The sequence below is a fragment of the Biomphalaria glabrata genome, chromosome 5 (assembly GCF_947242115.1).
Source record: "Biomphalaria glabrata chromosome 5, xgBioGlab47.1, whole genome shotgun sequence".
Lineage (NCBI taxonomy): Eukaryota > Metazoa > Mollusca > Gastropoda > Planorbidae > Biomphalaria > Biomphalaria glabrata.
In genome coordinates this window covers 26,852,531-26,877,433 of record NC_074715.1, presented here as the reverse complement: position 1 = coordinate 26,877,433, position 24,903 = coordinate 26,852,531, and the positions used below count along the sequence as shown (strand labels likewise).

The following is a 24,903-nucleotide window of genomic DNA, read 5'->3' as shown; positions in this document are numbered from 1 at the left end:
AAGATTTTAATATTTTCAGGAGATCTTATCTTATCATATATGATACAGACGTTACTTTAAAAAAGAAGATTTAATGAGTTTTAATAACATTTTAATAATTTCCGGAGATTTCCAGGAGCTCTTGAAAAATCAGGAGTCCGCGAGAACCTTGTAATAATATGTTAAAATCGTTTAATTTAATAATTTACACCTAGATCTATGAAAGTGCGAGGCCCACTGCGGCCGCATAGGTTGCATAGGTTTTTAAACACCAATGTTTAAAATGCATTACTTGCTAAACATTATTTTGAAACATTGGTAAACGTAGGTGTGTGTCAGGATTAGTTCCCATTTCTGATCTGTAAATACTTGGAGCTGGCCACATCCCATTTCTGATCTGTCAATACTTGGAAGAATCAAATGATGCTCGTCCAGAGGTTGTAGGCAATTGGTAGGACCACTGGGAGGACAACTCTATTGGTCGCCAGAGATGAAACCGCAGAGTGACTCAAATATTTCCGATAGCATGGAATGTTAGAGATCGAGTATAGACAATCTACCAAGAACAGACAATGCAGTGGAGGGATGGCACCAGGCATTTTAGCTATTAACGGTCATCACTCCAATGTCTACAAGTTAATCTCTCACTTCCTCAGAGAACAGGGGAAGACTGAGAACAAGATTCTGAGGTACAATGCTGGAGAACGAAGTAAAGCTGAAAGCGAGACAAAGTACCTCCAACTTAACAGACGACTTGAAGTTATATTGCAAATGTACTTAAAAAAAAAGTCACTGGGTTCCTACGTAAATTGCATACAATTTAACTTTAAATATATATATGTATGTGTGTGTGTGTGTGTGCGTGCATGTGTGTATGTGCAAAAATCTGACAAATATGGAAGTGTAATAGCGTGTTTTTGAAGTGCACTTTTGGAATGTAAATAAATGATATATTTAGAAATTATTAATTTTAGCTTATTATAATTCTTGCATAATGCTACATATTTATATTTTATATTTTCAGAGGCCTAAAGTGTTTCCTGCAAAAGGACTGAAAAATAATGATCACATTAAAAAATTTTTTTTAAGTATTGGCTCTATTCATATTTTACGATATCTAAAGTAGTTTTTGCAAAATGACAGAAAAAAAAGTCCGCACTAGTTTACCAGTGCTATTTTGTTTGCGCTATTTTGTAGGCGCTATTTTGTCGGGGAATCTTGTTTATACAAAATTGATTTTTTTTAAAGTAAACATTTTGTGTCTATGTAGGTAGTTAGTAGGACAGAAATGACTTAACTTAATATTACAATTTTTTTTGACAAAATTAAAATAAAGCCGTAAACAGTCTTACTAAATAGTCCCCCCTGTGTTTTTTTTTACTATAGTGAACAGTTGTAAAAAATGGTGTATTTTATGGGGAAAAAAACTGCTTGCATAGTTGATTTTAAAAATTAAATTTTTCGCTTCCAGAAAAAAAAGTAGCCTTTGCATCAGAATTTTGAAAGATCTAAAATTTCATGATGTCGGATTTTCAATATCTTTTCTACTTTCTGAGATCTAAACGGGACAGACAGACAGAAAAACCACACAAAACGTCTAGCGGCTATTCCGCTGGCTTATGAAATTTAATGTTGTTTTATGTAAAATAAAGTCTAAAAATAAACATAGAATATCCACATCCACAATTTCGTCATAAAAAAATAAAATTCATATTAAAAAAAAGTTCATTTTCTTCCAATTTGATCAATGGCTATTTCATTTCTCCACGTATCGAGAGAATTGACCATTCAAGCAACATACCTTCTGTGACGTCTAACCTTCTGCTTCAATCACTGGAAATCTTTCTGGTCCTTGGAGCCTATTAATTCCACTTCTGGCCCCACCCCCAGATGTATGTATAAAAAAGTCAATACCCACCTTGTATGTCCTTTAGCCTTTAACTCACCCCCTGCCTGTCTACATTTTTTTCCAATGCCTCAACAAAATCTAATACTAAGACAAGCCCCGTTTCCACATTTAATCAAAATTGGAGTAAAAAAAAAATCAAACGGCGACTTAATTGACAGAGGACAAAATGTTTCCAATATTTCCGAGTCCAAGGGTCGGCCTGTAGAGGAGAGAGAGAGAGACGCTATTGAAATCCCTGGCTACCCCCCCCCCCCCCCCACCAGCTCACAAGAGCTCCGTTAATGACAAGTGCCGGCTAGCCAATCGGAATTGAAGCAGCTGTTGAAATTTCTCTCTCTAGAGAGAGAGATGGCGGCTTCGGATTTTCCCTATTTCTATCTTCTACTTCTACTTTCTTTCTTTTTTTTTTTTTAACCTTCTTTATATCAGTTTCCTCTTAAAATGAGGGGTAGAGTGGGGCAAACTTTCTTACTGCTTATTGAGTGGGGACATGGGCAGCACTCGTCTTGGACTGGCAAAAAAAAAAAAAAACTCCCCTCTAATACTGAGTTTCTCCGTCACTATTAACCATATTCTTAACTTCTAAGCTCATAGATTCGAGGAAGACATTTGAAACATTTGTAAAATCATTCTTGTGGATACTAAACATACTAGACTAAACATGTTTAGCCTGCATTAGATATTGATTTCCTTTCAAATAAAATACATGTGTCGTGCATGATTCGTTCTTTAAATATCGTTTGCTGCATCTCTACAATCTTATATTCAACCGAAATACCAAAAGTGAACATTGAACTACATGTTTTTCTAAATCAACTTGTTCAAATTACTTGCAAAATGATTGGTCATCATTTGACAGTTGACATTGACAAGATGTGTATAGACGGTTGAGTTGTGGTGCCGTCTGCTGAATCGCGCGCTAGGTAAGTGGTGTCATTGTTTTTAGGAGGGCCAATTAAATGTAGCGAAAGACTCTCATTAAAGCTACGCTGATGAAAAGAGTTTGATTAGTATTGCAGCTTCAAGATGAAGAAAAACATTTGACAAAAATACCCTAAATATGTGTTGCTACTTTCACTTACTTCCCTTGCCTCTATTTTAAAGTAGACACACTGAAACTTGTTGTTGAAGTTTCTTTTATTTTGTATGAAAGCCTAGAAAAATATCTAAAAAATGTCACTAAAATTTACAATTGAATCAAGCAAAGTTACAATGACAATATAATTCTGGTAGACTTGTCCATGATTCATTTTATATTTATGTGCAGACTAGATCAAATATAATTCATCTCATGTTTATGTACAGACTAGATCACATATAATTCATCTCATGTTTATGTACAGACTAGATCACATATAATTCATCTCATGTTTATATACAGACTAGATCACATATAATTCATCTCATGTGTATGTACAGACTAGATCACATATAATTCATCTCATGTGTATGTACAGACTAGATCACATATAATTCATCTCATGTTTATGTACAGACTAGATACATAATTCATCTCATGTGTATGTACAGACTAGATCACATATAATTCATCTCATGTTTATGTACAGACTAGATCACATATAATTCATCTCATGTTTATGTACAGACTAGATCACATATAATTCATCCCATGTGTATGTACAGACTAGATCACATATAATTCATCTCATGTGTATGTACAAACTAGATCACATATAATTCATCCCATGTTTATGTACAGACTAGATCACATATAATTCATCCCATGTTTATGTACAGACTAGATCACATATAATTCATCCCATGTTTATGTACAGACTAGATCACATATAATTCATCTCATGTTTATGTACAGACTAGATCACATATAATTCATCTCATGTTTATGTACAGACTAGATCACATATAATTCATCCCATGTTTATGTACAGACTAGATCACATATAATTCATCTCATGTGTATGTACAGACTAGATCACATATAATTCATCTCATGTTTATGTACAGACTAGATCACATATAATTCATCCCATGTTTATGTACAGACTAGATCACATATAATTCATCTCATGTGTATGTACAGACTAGATCACATATAATTCATCCCATGTTTATGTACAGACTAGATCACATATAATTCATCCCATGTTTATGTACAGACTAGATCACATATAATTCATCTCATGTGTATGTACAGACTAGATCACATATAATTCATCCCATGTTTATGTACAGACTAGATCACATATAATTCATCCCATGTTTATGTACAGACTAGATCACATATAATTCATCTCATGTGTATGTACAGACTAGATCACATATAATTCATCCCATGTTTATGTACAGACTAGATCACATATAATTCATCCCATGTTTATGTACAGACTAGATCACATATAATTCATCTCATGTGTATGTACAGACTAGATCACATATAATTCATCCCATGTTTATGTACAGACTAGATCACATATAATTCATCCCATGTTTATGTACAGACTAGATCACATATAATTCATCTCATGTGTATGTACAGACTAGATCACATATAATTCATCCCATGTTTATGTACAGACTAGATCATATATAATTCATCTCATGTTTATGTACAGACTAGATCACATATAATTCATCCCATGTGTATGTACAGACTAGATCACATATAATTCATCTCATGTGTATGTACAAACTAGATCACATATAATTCATCCCATGTTTATGTACAGACTAGATCACATATAATTCATCCCATGTTTATGTACAGACTAGATCACATATAATTCATCCCATGTTTATGTACAGACTAGATCACATATAATTCATCTCATGTTTATGTACAGACTAGATCACATATAATTCATCTCATGTTTATGTACAGACTAGATCACATATAATTCATCCCATGTTTATGTACAGACTAGATCACATATAATTCATCTCATGTGTATGTACAGACTAGATCACATATAATTCATCTCATGTTTATGTACAGACTAGATCACATATAATTCATCCCATGTTTATGTACAGACTAGATCACATATAATTCATCTCATGTGTATGTACAGACTAGATCACATATAATTCATCCCATGTTTATGTACAGACTAGATCACATATAATTCATCCCATGTTTATGTACAGACTAGATCACATATAATTCATCCCATGTTTATGTACAGACTAGATCACATATAATTCATCTCATGTGTATGTACAGACTAGATCACATATAATTCATCCCATGTTTATGTACAGACTAGATCATATATAATTCATCTCATGTTTATGTACAGACTAGATCACATATAATTCATCCCATGTGTATGTACAGACTAGATCACATATAATTCATCTCATGTGTATGTACAAACTAGATCACATATAATTCATCCCATGTTTATGTACAGACTAGATCACATATAATTCATCCCATGTTTATGTACAGACTAGATCACATATAATTCATCCCATGTTTATGTACAGACTAGATCACATATAATTCATCTCATGTTTATGTACAGACTAGATCACATATAATTCATCTCATGTTTATGTACAGACTAGATCACATATAATTCATCCCATGTTTATGTACAGACTAGATCACATATAATTCATCTCATGTGTATGTACAGACTAGATCACATATAATTCATCTCATGTTTATGTACAGACTAGATCACATATAATTCATCCCATGTTTATGTACAGACTAGATCACATATAATTCATCTCATGTGTATGTACAGACTAGATCACATATAATTCATCCCATGTTTATGTACAGACTAGATCACATATAATTCATCCCATGTTTATGTACAGATTAGATCACATATAATTCATCTCATGTGTATGTACAGACTAGATCACATATAATTCATCCCATGTTTATGTACAGACTAGATCACATATAATTCATCCCATGTTTATGTACAGACTAGATCACATATAATTCATCTCATGTGTATGTACAGACTAGATCACATATAATTCATCTCATGTTTATGTACAGACTAGATCACATATAATTCATCCCATGTTTATGTACAGACTAGATCACATATAATTCATCTCATGTGTATGTACAGACGATGAGCTGGAGGGAAAGACTTGCGTATTTGGCTCTGAATGTCAAGCTGCAGTGGAGATACAGATCGCCAGAATACAATGAAGAAAAGCTGGGCTTTGCAAAATGGCAATCACAAGTAAGTACAAGAATACAGTGCCACATCAATATCTCTGAGTTATGGACGGTCGTTGACTTGTAGCACCAAAATGCTGGTAGACAACTAAACCGCTGTAGGCGTAATATATCTTAACTAACAAAACTTGAAATAACTTCAATACCTCAATTGTGAACATTACTCAATATAAATGATATTATAATATAGACAAATTCAAGTTTATATGCCACAAAATAAATGTTCGAGAGTTCAGTAATAATATTTTTAACAAAATCTAACTCACTACAACAACAGGTTCAGTCTCTCGTTCGTCTGTCCTAGCTGAAGAAAATACCAACTATCTTGCATCATTCACAAACCTATCGCTAACATCTTCTCACCGTCACCATGTAAACATAAACATTCCATAGCATTCTGTAAGTTCAATAACAGATACAACATAAATATCTCTGAAGTACAAGAATAGACTACAACATAAATATCTCTGTATGTAAAAGAATAGACTTTATCTATATACGTCAGTACATGGGCGTAGGTTGGGGGGGGGGGTGATATTTTAATGCTAAACCATCACTTGCCCCAGCGCAGCTAAGGGGGTTTTGAGTTTAAAACCCCTCACCGGGGGGATTTGCAGTCAAATCCCCCTCTTCTATAAAACAAAACCGAAAAAAAAAAAGAATGCAAACTACAAAAATCCCCCAAATCCAAGAGCATTACTCTAAGGAAGAGTTTGATTTTAAAACCCCTCCTAAATTTCCGATAAACCCCCTTTTCAACACAAGACATCAGTCACCAGATTCTATGGGCGTGGCCAAGCGGGGTTTTGTGTTAAAAACCCCTTCCAGCGGGTTTAGAGCTAAAAAATATCTCTTCAATATAAAAAAAGCAAATAGCACACTCGAAAATCTATGAGCGTAGCCACAGGAGTTTTGAGTTTAAACCCCTCTTCAGTGGGATTTGAAGCTTAAAATACTTCTTCAATATAAAAAAAGCAAATTACACGCTCAAAAGTCTATGATAGTAGGCAAAAGGGGTTTTGAGCTTAAACCCCCTCCAGCGGGGTTTGAAGCTAAAAAATACCTCTTCAATATAAAAAAAAGCAAATTACACACTCAAAATTCTATGAGTGTAGCCAAGCCAAGGAGGGGGGGGGGTAAGTTTAAACGTACTCCTCCAGAGGGCTTTTTTTTCAAGTTTAAAACCCCTCTAGTGGTTTTGAGTTACAGAGAATTTTGAAGTTGAAAACCTCTCTCTTCAATTTTATTCTAAAGCAAACTACAGTATCAAATTATATGAGAGTAGCTAATGGAGTTTTAAATTAAAAAAAAACAACACAGATTTTTTTTACTTTAAAACCCCTCAAAAAATTATTTTGACGATAAAACTTCCCTTTTCGATATAAAATCTAAAGCAAACTACAGTCACCTAATTTCAAGAGCGTAGCCAAGATGTGTTAACAAACTAAACTAACAATAATAGAAATATTTCTACCAATCAATTTTGTTTAATTTTGTGCTTTTCGCTTTCTCAACACGCTCTAATACTATCACTTGTCTAGACCAGTTGTGAAAGGGGTGTGAAAGAAAGATGGTGTATCTGGGTGTATCACATTTTAAATGCATTTCTAAAAAAAAAAAATTAAAGTTGAGCAACCTGGACTTGAACTCGAGCCTACTCAAGCAAACACACTAACCACTGTACCAGAGAAGTGATTATGAAAATTAAAGTTTTTATAGTAATCGATTGTTAGTTTCAAACTTTAAAGTATAAAGGGGATAAGCCTGCAAGTTTTCAGCTTCATTCGAGACTGGATGTGGGAGAACATGTACACAATTTTGACCTGACAGACAGAGTCACAGTTTATATATAAGCTTTGTTAAACAAAAAAAGACCCGCCATTACTAACTGGTTGAGTGCGCGTACAATTGTTGAAAGAAATTTGTTTGGATAAACAATGCGAGTTTTAGTTTTGGAATTGCACGCTAGTTGTCTTGTATGTTGTCTGCTAGGATAGGTTTGTTTGTGCACGAATCTTTATTTGTTGTTTGTAAAGGTTGTAAACATTTTAGTACTAATTACAGCTACATACTGTTAATAACATTTGTTAGTGGATCTTGTATTGAGGTCAAAGAAAATCAGAGAAGAGGATAAGATGTAAAGTTGGCACACACACACACAAAACTAACCAATAAGAAAAGGTTGCAATAACAATAATAATAATAATCTTTATTGTTCGTAAGGAAATTTGTCTTACAATTTGTGCATTACACCAAACAAAACATTATAGCTATACAAAAACAAAATGTACATTCACACCACTCTCACTCATAATTTACATGTGATAAGTTTATATCAGATACTTTCTATTTAATGATTTGATTGCCAGTGGAACAAAAGACTGTTTGTGTCTGTTTGTCTTTGCTATCGGTGTCTTGCATCTCTTTTGTGATGGTAAAATCACAAAACCTGATTTTTTTATTTCTAGAATCTTTTTAGCTTTTTTTAAGGATGTTTGTCTCAAACAGCTTCCCAAATGGGGTTTGGTTTTTGCCAATGATTTTACCGGCAACATTTAGGATTCTATGAAGCTTATTTTTATTTTGAATGCTCAGATTGCCATACCAGGCAGTGAGATTGAACCTAAAATATTTTTATTTTGAATGCTCAGATTGCCATACCAGGCAGTGAGATTGAAACTTAAAATATTTTTATTTTGAATGCTCAGATTGCCATATCAGGCAGTGATATTGAAACTTAAAATATTTTTATTTTGAATGCTCAGATTGCCATACCAGGCAGTGATATTGAAACTTAAAATATTTTTATTTTGAATGCTCAGATTGCCATATCAGGCAGTGATATTGAAACTTAAAATATTTTTATTTTGAATGCTCAGATTGCCATACCAGGCAGCGAGATTGAAACTTACATTCCGCTTACATTATGTAACTTTTGAATGAACTCTTGCAAGATAAATCAGTGGACACATATAGAAGAAAATGGAAAGTATCTCGTCAGTCAGCATTTCTCAACCATGAGGATGAGGGTCCATACGCTCCATGGACTCAAAGATTCTCCCTGAAAAGTTTTTGCGAGCTTTTTCAGTACATGGACCAAAAGTTTGGAACTCGCTTCTCGTTGGGCTCAGACAAACAACATTTGGGGGCAGTCAAACAACATTTGGGCCCAGTCAAACAACATTTGGGCCCAGTCAAACAACATTTGGGCCCAGTCAAACAGCATCATGCTTCACCACATTCAAGAAGAACATTAAAACTTAGCTGTTCAAAACATTTTCTAGTACAGTTTGTCATTGTAACTCTTGTGGGGGGGGGGGGGGGAGGAGGCGGTAGGGGCCTTTACTCAATCTGATATTTTTATATTCTATAAATACATTTGGGACTATAAGTCACAATTTTTGCCTGAAACCTAAAAATGCAAACAAATTAGATTAGAATCAAATTTGTCCACTTAATTTCCACTCCACCTTCCGAAATGTGTTTGTTTACACCAGTGGTCTTCAACCTTTTTTTGGCCTACCGCCTCCCTTTTCTTTTAAGAAACCCTTCATCGCCCCCTTCTAAGAAAAAACATTTACATAGAAGCGTGAGAAGGCAAAATTGAACAAAATGTCATCTATTTATTCATTTGCATGCTGTCAACAACACTGATCCCGCATGGGAGACGATTACATGCCAAAGGCGATCTTGTTTTGCGAGGTTTGAGTAGGACGGAGTTACAGAGGTGCCACCCGTAAGCGCTATAAAGATCCACTCGGGCGCCATTTAGCCCTCATTGGCATAGGGGAAAGTACCTGGCAGCAGATGGCCTCTAAGAGGGGAAACATTCAAATGCAGCCACATCTCTGTTGTGCCTCCTATGTTAACATTATTTTTACTGAAGATATAATTTTGTAAATCTATTTTTTCCTGCAACTCATTTTGAACATCAATAACAGATGTTTAATAATTGTCATTTATTAGCGCCCCCGAAAGGGGAAAAGACGCTATTAGTTTTGTGCGAAATGTCTGTCCGTCTGTCCGTCCGTCCCGTTTAGATCTCGTAAACTAGAAAAGATATTGAAAATCCGACATCACAATATTTTAGACCATTCAAAGTTCTGATCCAACGGCTACTTTTTTTTTTCTGAAAGCGAAAAATATCATTTTTAAAATCACTTATGCAAGAAGTTTTTTAAAGAGAAAAAGCTAATTAGTACGCATTATAAGTTAGACCTAATTTAAAATGAATAGTAATCTTGTAAAGTTTATTTTCCTAAACATTTTTTTTTATTGGGGAAATTTTTTTTTTTTTTTTTTTTTTTTTGAGGATTCGAATAAGAGATTGAGCCTTTTCAAAACAATTAGATCAATTATAAGACATCAGTTAGGCCAGGGGAGTCGCGGTGGCTGAGCGGTAAAGCGCTTAACTTCCGAACCGGAGGTCCTGGGTTCGAATCCTGGTGAAGACTGGGATTTTCAACTTTGGAATCTTTGGGAGCCTCTGAGTCCACTCAGCTCTAATGGGTACCTGACATTAGTTGGGGAAAAGTAAAGGCGGTTGGTCGTTGTGCTGGCTACATGACACCCTCGTTAACCGTAGGCCACAAAAACAGATGAACTTTACATCATCTGCCACAAGGACTAAAAGGGGAACTAGTTAGGCCAGGTTCACATCTAAATTTACATTCACTTTCACCTATTCTTTGATCCGCGGGACCGTTGGGGCACTACACAAGATCTGTCAACCTACTTTCTCCATTCTTATGTCTCATTTGTCTTTGAAATAATTTCATTCGGATGTTCTTTCTGAAAATATTGAAGCCTGTCTGGGTAGACCACTTCGGGGGCCTTGTGTTTGATTTTTTAGCGGCTCCCGAAAGGGGAAAAGACGCTATTAGTTTTGTGTGGAATGTCGGTCCGTTTGTCCGTCCGTCCGGTTTAGATCTCGTAAACTAGAAAATCCGACATCATAATATTTTAGACCATTCAAAGTTCTTATGCAACAGCTACTTTTTTCTTTTCTGAAAGCGAAAAATATCATTTTTAAAATCACTTATGCAAGCAGTTTTTTTTTTCATAAAAATACATCACTTTTACAACAATTCATTATTAATCGTAACAAACACGGGTGGCTCTTTAAAAGGGGATGCGCATAATCATCTTATTTTTAACACATTTATGCAAATGGTTTTAGATTTTTTTGTCAAAAAAAAAATATTTTTTTATTACATTTGCATTTCTAAGTTAAATAAGTTATGTTATATTCTGTTATAGTAACTACTACATTTACGCACAAAAATTTTTCTTTTTTTTTGAAAAAGAAAAAATCTATTTAATATGCATACAAGTTGAACATAATTTAAAACGACAATTTATAAGTAGTTTTTTATATTATCGCGAGAACGTCAGTGTTTCACTGCTGAAAAACGTCAGTTATTAAAAGTAACAAAAAAAAAAAAAAACTAAAACAAATTAATTCCACTTATCTTATTCATGGTAAACCAGTAACACAGACTAAAAACGCAAAATACCTAGGTGTTATAATAAATGAGAAACTGTCATGGAATCCCCATATTGATAAAACTATAAAAAAAAATCAAACAAAGCATTAGGATTTATTAAAAGAAATTTCTATAAATCAAATAAGAACATAAAACTAAAATGTTATTTAATCTTGGTTAGACCAATAATAGAATACGCATCCTCTGTTTGGGAACCCTCAACTCAAGAAAACATCAAGAAACTGGAACAGGCACAAAATAGAGCAGTTAGATTCCAACAAATATTCACATTTGACTAGAGTAACACCTTTAATAAAATCGCTAAATTTAGAAAGCCTTCAGGACAGAAGACTTAAATATAAAGTAGCAATTATACATAAAACACTGAACCATAATGTTCAAATACAAAAACAAAATTTAATAAAAATACTCAGAAAGACACAAAGATAAAGGCATATTCCTCGTTCCATATGCTAGGACAAATTTGTACAAATACTCCTTCTACCCTAGCGCTATTAGAGCATGGAATGGGTTGCCTGAGCTAGCCAGGAAAACCAGTGACTTGGCAGAATTTAAGTCATTGGTTAATGTGCATGACTAAATGCATGACGCGTAGGACGTAATCATTATCTTTTTTGAAGTAACGTCTGTATCATATAAGAAGAAGAAGAGAAATAGCACACTTAACAGGTTTTTTTTTACGGAAATGTTTTTTTCTTGAATAAGAGATTAAGCCTTTACAAAACAATTAGATCAATTAGATATTTATTATAAGACATCAGTTAGGCCAGGTTCATATCTAACTAACATTCACTTTCACCTATCCTTGGTCTGCTGGAGCACCACACAATATCTGTCAACCTTCTTTCTCCATTCTTCTCTGTCATTTGTCTTTGATAGAATTTAATTCTGATGTTCTTTCTGAAAATATTGATACCTGTGTGAGCTTGCGCTCCCAGAGCTAGTTTTATAAGCAATTTTAGCTATTTTTTAAATGTATTTTTTGTTGTATAGGTTAGAGCTATTTTTATATATTTTATTTTTATAGGTTAGTGTCAGATTTTATGATTGTACTTCCGCATATTTATATACGTTAGTGCGGGATAGTATAAAAGGGATGTACTACATGCTGTCTTAAAACAGTTCAGTGTACAGTTGACCAGTGGTCAGTATAGTATGTCTGTGTGACAGCTGAAGATCTTATGCGTAATTCATTTTGTCGGAGAAAATGACCTGCAAACCTCATGCGACGCTCTGTCACAATACTCCTTTATTTAGACCCGATCTCTATAATTGACTCCTAAAATCTTTCTTAGCCACCTTTGTTGAGCCACATTTAGTGTTTTTCAATTTCGGCAGATAACTATTCACTGTACTTTATTAATTGAGCCCCGCCACTGGTAGAAATATGTAACCTCTCTTGAATACGCTCTTGGAATTAAGTGATTATAGTTTGCTTTAGATTTTATATCGAAAGGGAAGTTTTATCGTCAAAACCATCTGTTGGGGGTTTTAAACTAAAAAAATCTCTGCAGTTGTGTTGTTTTTTAAATTCAAAACCCCATTTAGCTACGGTCATAGAATTTAGTAACTGTAGTTTGCTTTAGAATAATATTGAGGGTAGAGGTTTTCTACCTCAAAACGTTCTGTAGGGGGATTTAAACTCAATACCATCTGGAGGGGTTTTAAACTTTTAAAAAAGCCATCTGTAGGAGAGAGATTTAAACTCAAAACCCCCAATTGTCTTGGCTACGCTCAAATAATTTTAGTGTGTAATTTGCTTTTTTTTATATTGAAGAGGTATTTTTTTTAGCATAAAACCACTCTGAAGGGGGGTTTAAACTCAATACCATCTGGAGGGGTTTTAAACTTTTAAAAAAGCCATCTGTAGGAGAGAGATTTAAACTCAAAACCCCCAATTGTCTTGGCTACGCTCAAATAATTTTAGTGTGTAATTTGCTTTTTTTTATATTGAAGAGGTATTTTTTTTAGCATAAAACCACTCTGAAGGGGGGTTTAAACTCAAAACTCATTTTGGCAACGCTCATAGATTTCTGAGTGTGTATTTTCTTTTTTTTATATTGAAGATGTAATTTTTAGCTTCACTCCACTTTAACTCCACTGGAGGGGAATTTAAACTCAAAATTCCTTTGAATATACTCATAACATGTTGAGTGTATAATTTGCTTTGTTTTTAATATTAAAGAGGTATTTTTTACCTTCAAACCCCGCTGAAGGGGGGTTTAAATCCCATTTAGCTACGCTCATAACACTTTGAGTGCGTAATTTGCTTTTTTTTAATACCGGGTATTGAAAAGGTATTTTTTAGCTTCAAAGCCTACTGAAGAGGGGGTGGGGGTTAATTCAAAACCCCTTTGGCTAAGCTCATAGAATTTTGAGGGAGTAATTTTCTTTTTTCATATTGAAGAGGGGGTTTATCATAAATTTTGGAGGGAGTTTAAAAATCAAAATCTTCATTAACTGTGCTCGTGAAATTTGGGATATTGTCGTTTGCATTTTTTTTTTGTTTTGTTTCATAAAAGAAGGAATTTAAATGCGAAAACCCCTGGTAGGGGGTTTTAAACTCGAACCCCCCTGGTATGGGGTTTTAAACTCAAAACCTCCTTGACAGGGGTTTTAAACTCAAAAACCCCTGGTAGGGGGGTTTAAACTCAAAACCTTCTTTACTGTGCTGGGGCAAGTGATAGTTTAGTATTAAAATCTCACCTAAAATAAACAAAATCAAAGCAAAAAATCAGTCACTAAATACCGATCCCCCCCCCCGCAGCGGGGGGGGGGGGAATTTCATTTCGGGGGGGGGGGGTTGAACCCCAAGAACCCCCCCCCCCCCTGGCTACGCCCATGATATATATAATAATAATAATAATAAGGCTAGTCTTCGAGTCCGAAGATCAGTGAGTAATGCAGTATTTCCCGGTGAGTGTACATTAAGAGTCGAGCTAGAGTCCTATTATGACGCTTGGCCGACGGGAAGGTGAGATGGCTGGATTGGAGATGGCTCTTCACCAATTCCTCTTACCGAAGCTTCTCTGTCAATAGATGAGTGGTTCTCAAACTGTAGTCCGAAGGGTCCGGCAGACGACTCAATGTTCAGCAGAAAGATGAAAATTGTATGCAATGAAAACAATTTCTACGCTAAAAGCCAGTTTATCCGATCGGATAATTTCAATGACAATCCACTCGCCCCACACTTGTCTATTACAGACTATTCTATGACGAGCTAAAGCAAAGATTTGAAGACAGTCTTCACCTGCATACTCCCGACTGAGTATTGAACCCTGTGGACAAACTCAGATCCCAATCGCGGAGGAACTGAAGTCATTATTTTTAAACAAATGCTAAAAACTCAATAAACAATGTTTCATCAGAATAAAGTTGGTTTGGTTTGTTTTTTGTTGTTCTTATTTACATTGGTTACTTACATACAAATATGTATTTATGCAGCTCTTAGCGATCCGAGAGCCATTTTTTTTATTTATAAATGGGTGCCTGGGCCAAAACTGTTTGACAACCTCTAAACTAGATGATCACTGAATCGCATGCGTGAGACACGACAGGCTATATATACTTTTAGTTTATTCTTAGTTTACTATTACTAGTTGATAAACTTTTGAATTGTAGATCTGTTTGTAATTTATTTTCCTCGCGTCTTGGATATTTTTTACTTCTTTTCTATTGATATAATTGTTACATATTTTACCTTTCTTTAAGTCTCAGATCATTGAGTCTCATCCAATGAAAAATAGACTTTTCAATCACACTGGTAAAAACAAAAGCCCCTCAGAACACGCTGAAAATCCGGGAGAGTTTAGCCCCTTTCAAGATGATCTGGAAGTTGAAGAAGCAGAGATTTGCGGAGATCCTAGAGACAAGATAACCGAGTGGCAAGCTGGATGGAATGTCACCAATGCCATTCAGGTAAAACCAATGTCTAGAGAATATCTTTCTAAACAGTAGTTTACACCTGTAACAGTAAATCTTTATCTATTTTAGAGCAAGTAGCGCTTTATAAAAGCTATAATAATAATAATACATCCTTTGCCCCCATAGATCTGAAAGAAGTGCTTCTAGTTTGTTACACATAGGCCTACTGATATAAAAGTAATGTAATAATTCAAACTATTACAGATTTCGGAAACTTTTCGATGGCATTTATTCGTTTAGTATATTTTGAAAAACTTGGTCTCCTTTATTTTTTTAAAGACATCTAAAATTGTATCACTTGTATTGTATGTAGTATGTAGATAATAGACCTCTTTCACCTAAACGAACGGTCACGTGATAACTATTGTTGATTTAAATAAGGTCGTAAGTTGTATAGAAGAAATAGGGAAGCATGCGGCTGAATGTTTGTTGACGATTGGTGAGGTCCTGGGGAACTTTGCCTCCTTTGTTTTATGTAGGTAGGCTACGTAGTTGAAGATTTGCTCGGGAACTTTGCCTCCTTTGTTTTATGTAGGTAGGCTACGTAGTTGAAGATTTGCTCGGGAACTTTGCCTCCTTTGTTTTATGTAGGTAGGCTACGTAGTTGAAGATTTGCTCGGGAACTTTGCCTCCTTTGTTTTATGTAGGTAGGCTACATAGTTGAAGACTTGTTGGGGAACTTTGCCTCCTTTGTTTTATATAGGTAGGCTACATAGTTGAAGACTTGCTCGGGAACTTTGCCTCCTTTGTTTTATGTAGGTAGGCTACGTAGTTGAAGATTTGCTCGGGAACTTTGCCTCTTTTGTTTTATGTAGGTAGGCTACGTAGTTGAAGACTTGCTCGGGAATTTTGCCTCCTTTGTTTTATATAGATAGGCTACGTAATTGAACACTTGATGGGGAACTTTGCCTCCTTTGTTTTATGTAGGTAGGCTTTATAGTTGAACACTTGTTGTGGAACTTTGCCTCCTTTGTTTTATGTAGGTAGGCTACATAGTTGAAGACTTGATGGGGAACTTTGCCTCCATTGTTTTATGTAGGTAGGCTACATAGTTGAACACTTGCTGGGGAACTTTGCCTCCTTTGTTTTATGTAGGTAGGCTTTATAGTTGAACACTTGATGGGGAACTTTGCCTCCTTTGTTTTATGTAGGTAGGCTACATAGTTGAACACTTGATGGGGAACTTTGCCTCCTTTGTTTTATGTAGGTAGGCTACATAGTTGAACACTTGCTGGGGAACTTTGCCTCCTTTGTTTTATGTAGGTAGGCTTTATAGTTGAACACTTGCTGGGGAACTTTGCCTCCTTTGTTTTATGTAGGTAGGCTTTATAGTTGAACACTTGATGGGGAACTTTGCCTCCTTTGTTTTATGTAGGTAGGCTACATAGTTGAACACTTGCTGGGGAACTTTGCCTCCTTTGTTTTATGTAGGTAGGCTATATAGTTGAACACTTGATGGGGAACTTTGCCTCCTTTGTTTTATGTAGGTAGGCTATATAGTTGAACACTTGCTGGGGAACTTTGCCTCCTTTGTTTTATGTAGGTAGACTACATAGTTGAACACTTGATGGGGAACTTTGCCTCCTTTGTTTTATGTAGGTAGGCTACATAGTTGAACACTTGCTGGGGAACTTTGCCTCTTTTGTTTTATGTAGGTAGGCTACATAGTTGAACACTTGCTGGGGAACTTTGCCTCCTTTGTTTTATGTAGGTAGGCTACATAGTTGAACACTTGCTGGGGAACTTTGCCTCCTTTGTTTTATGTAGGTAGGCTACATAGTTGAACACTTGCTGGGGAACTTTGCCTCCTTTGTTTTATGTAGGTAGGCTACATAGTTGAACACTTGCTGGGGAACTTTGCCTCCTTTGTTTTATGTAGGTAGGCTACATAGTTGAACACTTGCTGGGGAACTTTGCCTCCTTTGTTTTATGTAGGTAGGCTACGTAGTTGAAGACTTGCTGGGGAACTTTGTCTCATTTGATTTATGTTGATATTTGAAGCATTGGTCTGCCTTGTTGTATCCTATACTCTTAAACTACGAGCCATTCGTGTATATATGTGTACAGGGAGAGAGAGAGAATGAGATAGATAGATAGATAGATAGATAGATAGATAGATAGATAGATAGATAGATAGATAGATAGATAGATAGATAGATAGATAGATAGATAGATAGATAGATAGATTTCATTTCGAAAATGGCTCTAACGATTTTCTTTAAAATTTCAAGGTATATTAATATAAATGAGAAAAATAATAATTCTAATATTTTTGGCCAGATGAGGAAAACTCGAGGTCAACAGTTATTTTGGTTTTAAATTCCTATCATTATCGTTCAATTACTTTTGGCTAGACTTTTACTTTAAAAGACGTCAAAAGAAAAAAACTTGACACCGCCGTCTTTTTACTGACGTCGCTTACAGCACTAGACTAAAATATTTCTTTCTATATAATAATAAGTGGTCATGAACCAGTAGGCCTAATTAAACATTTGTGCACCAATATTATGTAAGCTCTTCAAGCCTTTTCACCAAAAGTAAAAGTCACCTACATGGCTCACCGCTTTTAACTTGTAAACAATTTAAGAAAAAAAATAAACATTTATAAAACAATAATCAAACAGATCTCGGCAGATTTTAATTCCTCTTTTCTTCTATGATAAATCGATCTACAATGATTGAACCAAAACTACAATAAATGTTTTTATTTGCAAGTAAAATACAATTGAAGTAGAGAAATAATGTGAGAATACATTTGGGGAAATCTTTTTTTTTTATGTAGACATTGTTAAGTATAAATTGAAAGCGAAGAATAATTATGAATAGCGAATAATAAATTTGTGTGGTCTGTCTGTAACGGAAATGTGTTTGCGCTCCAACATGGACATAAGATGACAAGACCGCACCGATGTTCTTGCGAATGCCAGCCAGTATGGACAGTATAGAGGGACTGTTTATAGTTTGAAAGTTTCGCTGCGCAGGGCACGTGTCTCATATGGTGGACGAACGTAGGCCAATGGCAGTCTTTTTAGAGGAGCTGAAAGGTGGTCAGTGGCAAAGAGATGCCAAGAAACACTATCGAGAGCCGCTGAGGCGCCAACTTGTTTGAACTGACCTAGAAGTAAACAGCTGGTTGCAGGCAGCTTCGGAATGAGACAGGTGGAGATGACGTAGAAAGGCCGCTTGGCGACACACAACATTACGCCGAACGTAAGGCGACACTTTCCCCTCTTTTCTTGGATGTAAATTTAGTTCTTCGGAGTCCATAACTTGATGAAATAATGTCGTCTATCTCTTAAGATGTGTTGTAACTAGATCTATTTCTACTAAAATCAAATATCTCGTTTTTAGAGTATTTTACTACTATAGAAAATTGGCTTTATGTATACCGACAGCATTGTTAGTGGAAAGCAAAGTACTTGGCACCTCTTCGTCCACTCCTGTCAACATCAAATGAAATACGGACGTAGCCAACTCAAAGATTTGAGACATACGCAATTTGTGTGTAGACATTAAAGCTCTTCAAATTATAAATAGGAGTTAGGCTGGGGAATACGGAAATCGCCTAAGTTGTAATCAAAATATAATAATTATGTTATTTTGTTGAAAAATTAAAGTTGGCATTTAAGGAAATCTCAAGACAACAACACACACACACACAAAATACGTTGATTGCTCAGACGACAGAATTCTCTAAGAATAAATCTGTGAACAACAACAAGTGTGAAACATTGCTCAGAGGATTGTCCTTAGACATTAAAGACAAATGATAACCTTCAGTTCACGTCTGCTTCATAGATTGTCCTTGGATATTAAAGACAAATGATAACCTTCAGTTCACGTATGCTTCAGTCTCATCAAAGAAAACAATTTTTATATCAATTTTGTCTTCAAATCTGTAAGTAAAAAAATAAAAGAACTCTTGGCCAATTTTGAAACCCAAACACCAAAAATGTTGATGTTTTATCGTTTATTTTAGAGATAATCGATTTAAAAAAAAAGAGGGGGTGCGATATTTGGGGTGAACGAAATCGGTTGGGGAATTAGCTACTAAGGACCCCCGAGAAAATCGAATACTAATCACACGTTGTGTTTGTCCTGCGTCCCATAGCGCGATCACTTTGAGAGATGGCCGTCGTGTTCCCCTGCCCCTACACTGATTCTCACATTCTGGCGACAAGGTGCACCGTTCTTGGAATCGATCCTTCTGCAGTCGTCTGCTCAGGAGAGAAGAAGAAAAAAAATCGAAGTACAGGCACGAGCTTTTGGGGACGGAGGGGTGGAGGCGGATGAGTAGAGGGTGAGGGTTTTGTTGACGCCACACCCATATTTCATCCTCCTCACCCCACGTTTCGTAAAAAAAAAACTTTGAATAAAAAAAATGAGCTCCTACGCAGAGAAAAATTAGTCCCGTGGATAGGATTCATGATTTGTTTTAACTACCACCGCCCGTGGACGTCGTGACATTGAGAGACGAATGTTGGGAGTCAGCAAGACGTTTGTTTTTCATTTTCTGTCCTCATCTTTCTTACTCTCTCTCTCTCTCTCTCTCTCTCTCTCTCTCTCTCTCTCTCTCGCTCGCTATCTTTTTATCAATCTAGTCTCTTTGGGGGTCTTCTTTCACTCTCTCTCACTCTCATTTTCACTCTCTCTATATCATTCACTCACTACTCTCTTTAACTACTTCTCTGTTTCTCTCGTAATACCTTTGTCTATCACTACCTTCTCCCTTTCCCTTTCATCACCTCTCTCTCTCTCTCTCTCTACCTTAAAGCACTATATCTATTACATACCTCTTTCTCTCTCCTTCTCTTAATACCTGCTCTCTTCTATCTATCTCTATCACTACCTCGAACAGTACTCTCTCTCTCTCTCTCTTTCTCTCTCTTTCTCTCTCTTCGTTCTCTCTCTTTCTCTCTCTCTCTCTTTCTCTCTCTCTCTTCTCTCTCTTTCTCTCTCTTTCTCTCTCTCTCTCTTTCTCTCTTTCTCTCTCTCTCTCTCTTTCTCTCTCTCTCTTTCTCTCTCTTTCTCTCTCTCGTTCTCTCTCTTTCTCTCTCTCTCTCTCTCTTTCTCTCTCTCTCTCTTTCTCTCTCTTTCTCTCTCTTTCTCTCTCTCTCTTTCTCTCTCTCTCTTTCTCTCTCTTTCTCTCTCTCTCTCTCAATTTTCTTTACGTTCTTTCCAATTCTGAGAAACTTAAAAAGTCAGACTTTCCTTGAGCCCCCCCCCCCCCCACTTGACCTGATGCGGTGACACGACAGAAAGACATCGCTTCTATTGATGAGTTGAGAACAAAGTTTGTCAAACATTTCAAGTCAAATACCGAACCAACCGAATGAAATTGAATTGTGGCCCTTTCACTTGCAGGAATCAGTTGCATGTTATACTTCAACTTTTTTTTTGTCCCGACTGCATTACACTGTCAATACACTGTCAATACACTGTCAATACACTGTCAATACACTGTCAATACTGAACATATGTCTTCCCTCTCAGGATACAACTTTACAACAATTTAACTATTTTATTGACTTTTTTTTTTTTGCGACAAGTTTACAGAGAATAAAATGAAATAGAATTCAAATCTAATGAAGAAAGTCTTTAATACTGTTACATGTAGTGCTTTGTAACAGACAGAAAGACTAGAGATTGCACTCCATTTTGTACTAAAGCGCTTAGTATGCTTGACATTCAGTTTAGTGGCCAACACGTCCAAAAATGTGTCTTACTCTAGAGTATCGATACTAGTTAACGAAACATTGACAACGTGTACTGTGTCTGACAGAAAGAATCTGGTGCTGCTTAGTTTCAAATAATATTGATTATGTAAATATATTCTTTGTCTTCCTATTTTCTCAATGCCAAAACACAGATGTGAAGATTGGACATTACAAAAAATATGAAAAGTGGAATTTGAGGAATAAATTAATTTTAAAAAGAGATGTACCGTACCTCAGTGGACTAGAGTATGCAGTCTTGTGATGGTATTTTTTTTATTTATAGTTCACATTTAAGTCTTTGTCCTCACATGGTCTACTTTGTCTGTGGTGTTTCTGCACATCCAGTAACTTATCTATTTTCTACGCTAAAGCATATTGCGTAAGGTCAGAACTCTGACGTGGCAACGAGCTATTGGTCCAGGGGCGGACTGGCTATATGGGCATTCGGGCAAATGCCCGGTGGACCGGTACCTAAATGGGCCTGTAGGACCACAGTAATCATCTTTTTTTTTTTGAAATCACGTCTGTTTTAAAAGATAAATGTCGCATGGATGTCACTAAGACACGTGTTAAATTGTGGAAGGTTTTCTAGTATTCTCTTACAAGAGGCCCTCTGAGTGAAGTATTTATAGTCACTGTATGCATGTGTACAGCTATCGATACATTATCAAACTTGACAGAATGATTTTGAGGACATGTTGACTTAGAATAGGATGTCCGTCATATAATATACAATTTATGGGCCGGACGAAATATAGATGCCCGGCCGATTTTGACACCCAGTCCGACCCTGTATTGGTCTAAACTTCCCACAGGTTGCGACGTCGCAGGTAAGTGTTCAGGCCTTCTATATCAATGAGTCTCAATCTGACTTGCCAACTACGGACATAGAATGTATTTTTTTTTCCTCTTATGAAGTTTACTACTTTTAAAAAAATAAAGCCACGAGGTATTACTGTACAATGAATTATTTTTTTTAGAAGTCTGTAATTTACCTCCACTATAACCTTTGAACTAATCCTTGGCCTTCACCTAGTTTGTTTTGTTCTCTGCATTTCCAAAGGGCATGTTCATTGTCAGCTTCCCCTTCACCGTACTGCAGGGCGGTTACTGGGCAGTGGTGGCCATGGTACTGGTAGCCTACATCTGTTGTCACACCGGAAACATCCTCGTTGACTGTCTGTACGACCTTGACCCCATGGGTCACCGCGTCAGAGTTAGATCAAGCTATGTGGAGATTGCAACAGCCGTGTGGGGAGCACGGTATGGTGCTAGAATTGTCCACTGCGCTCAGGTAATAATCTAGAATTGTCCACTGCGCTCAGGTAATAATTTAGAATTGTCCACTGGGCTCAGGTAATAATCTAAATTGTCCAATGGGCCACTGGCGGATCCAGGGGGGGCGGGGGGGGCGGACGAATTATAGTATAGAATTCCCACAATTTGTATGCGAATTTATTACTTATGTTAATAATATATACTAATTATTTATATTTCAACCTATTTTTTGATTATTTCGCCCCCCCCTTTCTAGTATTTTGGCCGATTTGGTAGGGTCGGGAGGGGGCGATGGCATCAATCCGCCCCCCCCCACCATAAACTTTCGAGTGGGGGGGGCGGTCCTATTTATTTGTAGAAATCACAGCTTGCTAACAGAATCAATTAAATATCTATATGATTAAAACTTGTTATTGGTATTTTAACCGGTCTTTATATAATTTCGTTCGCCTGTTGGCCGATTGGAAGGGGAAGAGCGAATACCTCCACCGCCCTTCCCATCTAAACCCTTTGAGTGGGGGGGGGGCGGTCCTACTTTTATGGAGAAATCATAGTATGTGAACAAAATTAGTCGAATATCTATATAGTATAAACAGGTGGAAGTGCGATACATGCAATCCCCTTCCCCCCATCGGACAAATCAATACTTTTTCTTATTGTATTATAGTAAGAAATTACAAAATTAAAAAAATCTGTCACTAATATCATTTATATATGCTATAAAGTTAATTCTTATATCGAGTCGCCCAACCCCTATTCTTTAATGCAAAATGAAATCAATAGCAGAAATTATAAAAAGGAGCGAGAATTAATAGTTTTCATTTTACCGCCCTTGCCCTTTCCAGGCAGAGTTTGTGTAATTTGACATGAATTTATCATAACTATTTTAAGAAAGACTTTGCTTTGGAAAAGTTATAATTCAAACGAAATTTTTCAATATAACAGTCACGATTGAGATGAGTTCAAAAGCCAGATACTCTTTTCCTAGTCGACTTTTTCCAACCTTTACTATATCTCATATTTTTCTAGTTAAATAAATTTAGGAGTATAAATCACAATGTATACTACAATTTTATTGAATATTATTAATTTTTTTTCGGCGGCGATCCTCAAAACCTTAATCTAAATATGTGGGGTATCTAATCTTTTCAAAGAACAAATCGGTTTTATTTGCAATGTATTAAGGGACTATAAATTCATATTAGAATATTTTTCTCATTATTCAAAAGGCACTTTATAATAGAATGAATAATGAGCTGTAGGGCACGAGAATGCGTTACTGCAGTGAAGAATGCCAGAAAACGCTTTTAGCGTCGAGGCCTCGCCCCGAACCTCACTGATGAATAATAAGCTGTAGATGTCAGAAGAATGCGTTTCTGCAGTGAAAAATGCAAGAAAACGCTTTTTGGCGTCGGGGCTTTGCCCCGAACACCACTAATAAGTAATGAGCTGAAGATGTCAGGAGAATGCGTTTCTGCAGTGAAAAATGCAAGAAAACGCTTTTGGCTTCGGGGCGAACCCACTGATAAATAATGAGCTGTAGATGTCAGAAGAATGCGTTTCTGCAGTGAAAAATGCAAGAAAACGCTTTTGGCGTCGGGGCTTCGCCCCGAACACCACTAATAAGTAATGAGCTGTAGATGTCAGGAGAATGCGTTTCTGCAGTGAAAAATGCAAGAAAACGCTTTTGGCGTCGGGGCTTCGCCCCGAACACCACTAATAAGTAATGAGCTGTAGATGTCAGGAGAATGCGTTTCAGCCGTGAAAAATGCAAGAAAACGCTTTTGGCTTCGGGGCTTCGCTCCGAACCCCACTGATAATGAGCTGTAGATGTCAGAAGAATGCGTTTCTGCAGTGAAAAATGCAAGAAAACGCTTTTTGGCGTCGGGGCTTTGCCCCGAACACCACTAATAAGTAATGAGCTGAAGATGTCAGGAGAATGCGTTTCTGCAGTGAAAAATGCAAGAAAACGCTTTTGGCGTCGGGGCTTCGCCCCGAACACCACTAATAAGTAATGAGCTGTAGATGTCAGGAGAATGCGTTTCAGCCGTGAAAAATGCAAGAAAACGCTTTTGGCGTCGGGGCTTCGCCCCGAACCCCACTGATAAATAATGAGCTGTAGATGTCAGAAGAATGCGTTTCTGCAGTGAAAAATGCAAGAAAACGCTTTTGGCGTCGGGGCTTCGCCCCGAACACCACTAATAAGTAATGAGATGTAGATGTCAGGAGAATGCGTTTCAGCCGTGAAAAATGCAAGAAAACGCTCCCGAACCCCACTGAAGAAGCTTACAGCGCTCTCCCAGACCCCAAGCTTGCAAGAGAAAGACTGGGTTTTTTTTTCTGTTTTTTTCGCCGAAGATTGAGAAACAGTCTTATTTTATTCTCATATATATATATATA

The 24,903-nt window shown here is 36.3% G+C and overlaps 1 protein-coding gene across 1 annotated transcript in view; it reads left to right on the top strand.

The window, feature by feature from the left end:
• Window positions 1–2,367: 2,367 nt before the first annotated feature.
• Window positions 2,368–24,903, top strand: part of LOC106063053 (vesicular inhibitory amino acid transporter-like) — a 34,148-nt gene continuing 11,612 nt past the window's right edge. Inside the window, exons 1-4 of the mRNA XM_056029897.1 lie at window positions 2,368–2,811; window positions 5,965–6,081; window positions 15,296–15,502; window positions 22,289–22,519. Coding sequence (XP_055885872.1) covers window positions 5,968–6,081; window positions 15,296–15,502; window positions 22,289–22,519 — 552 coding nt within the window. The 5' untranslated portion in view covers window positions 2,368–2,811; window positions 5,965–5,967. The remainder of the gene's footprint in view (window positions 2,812–5,964; window positions 6,082–15,295; window positions 15,503–22,288; window positions 22,520–24,903) is intronic.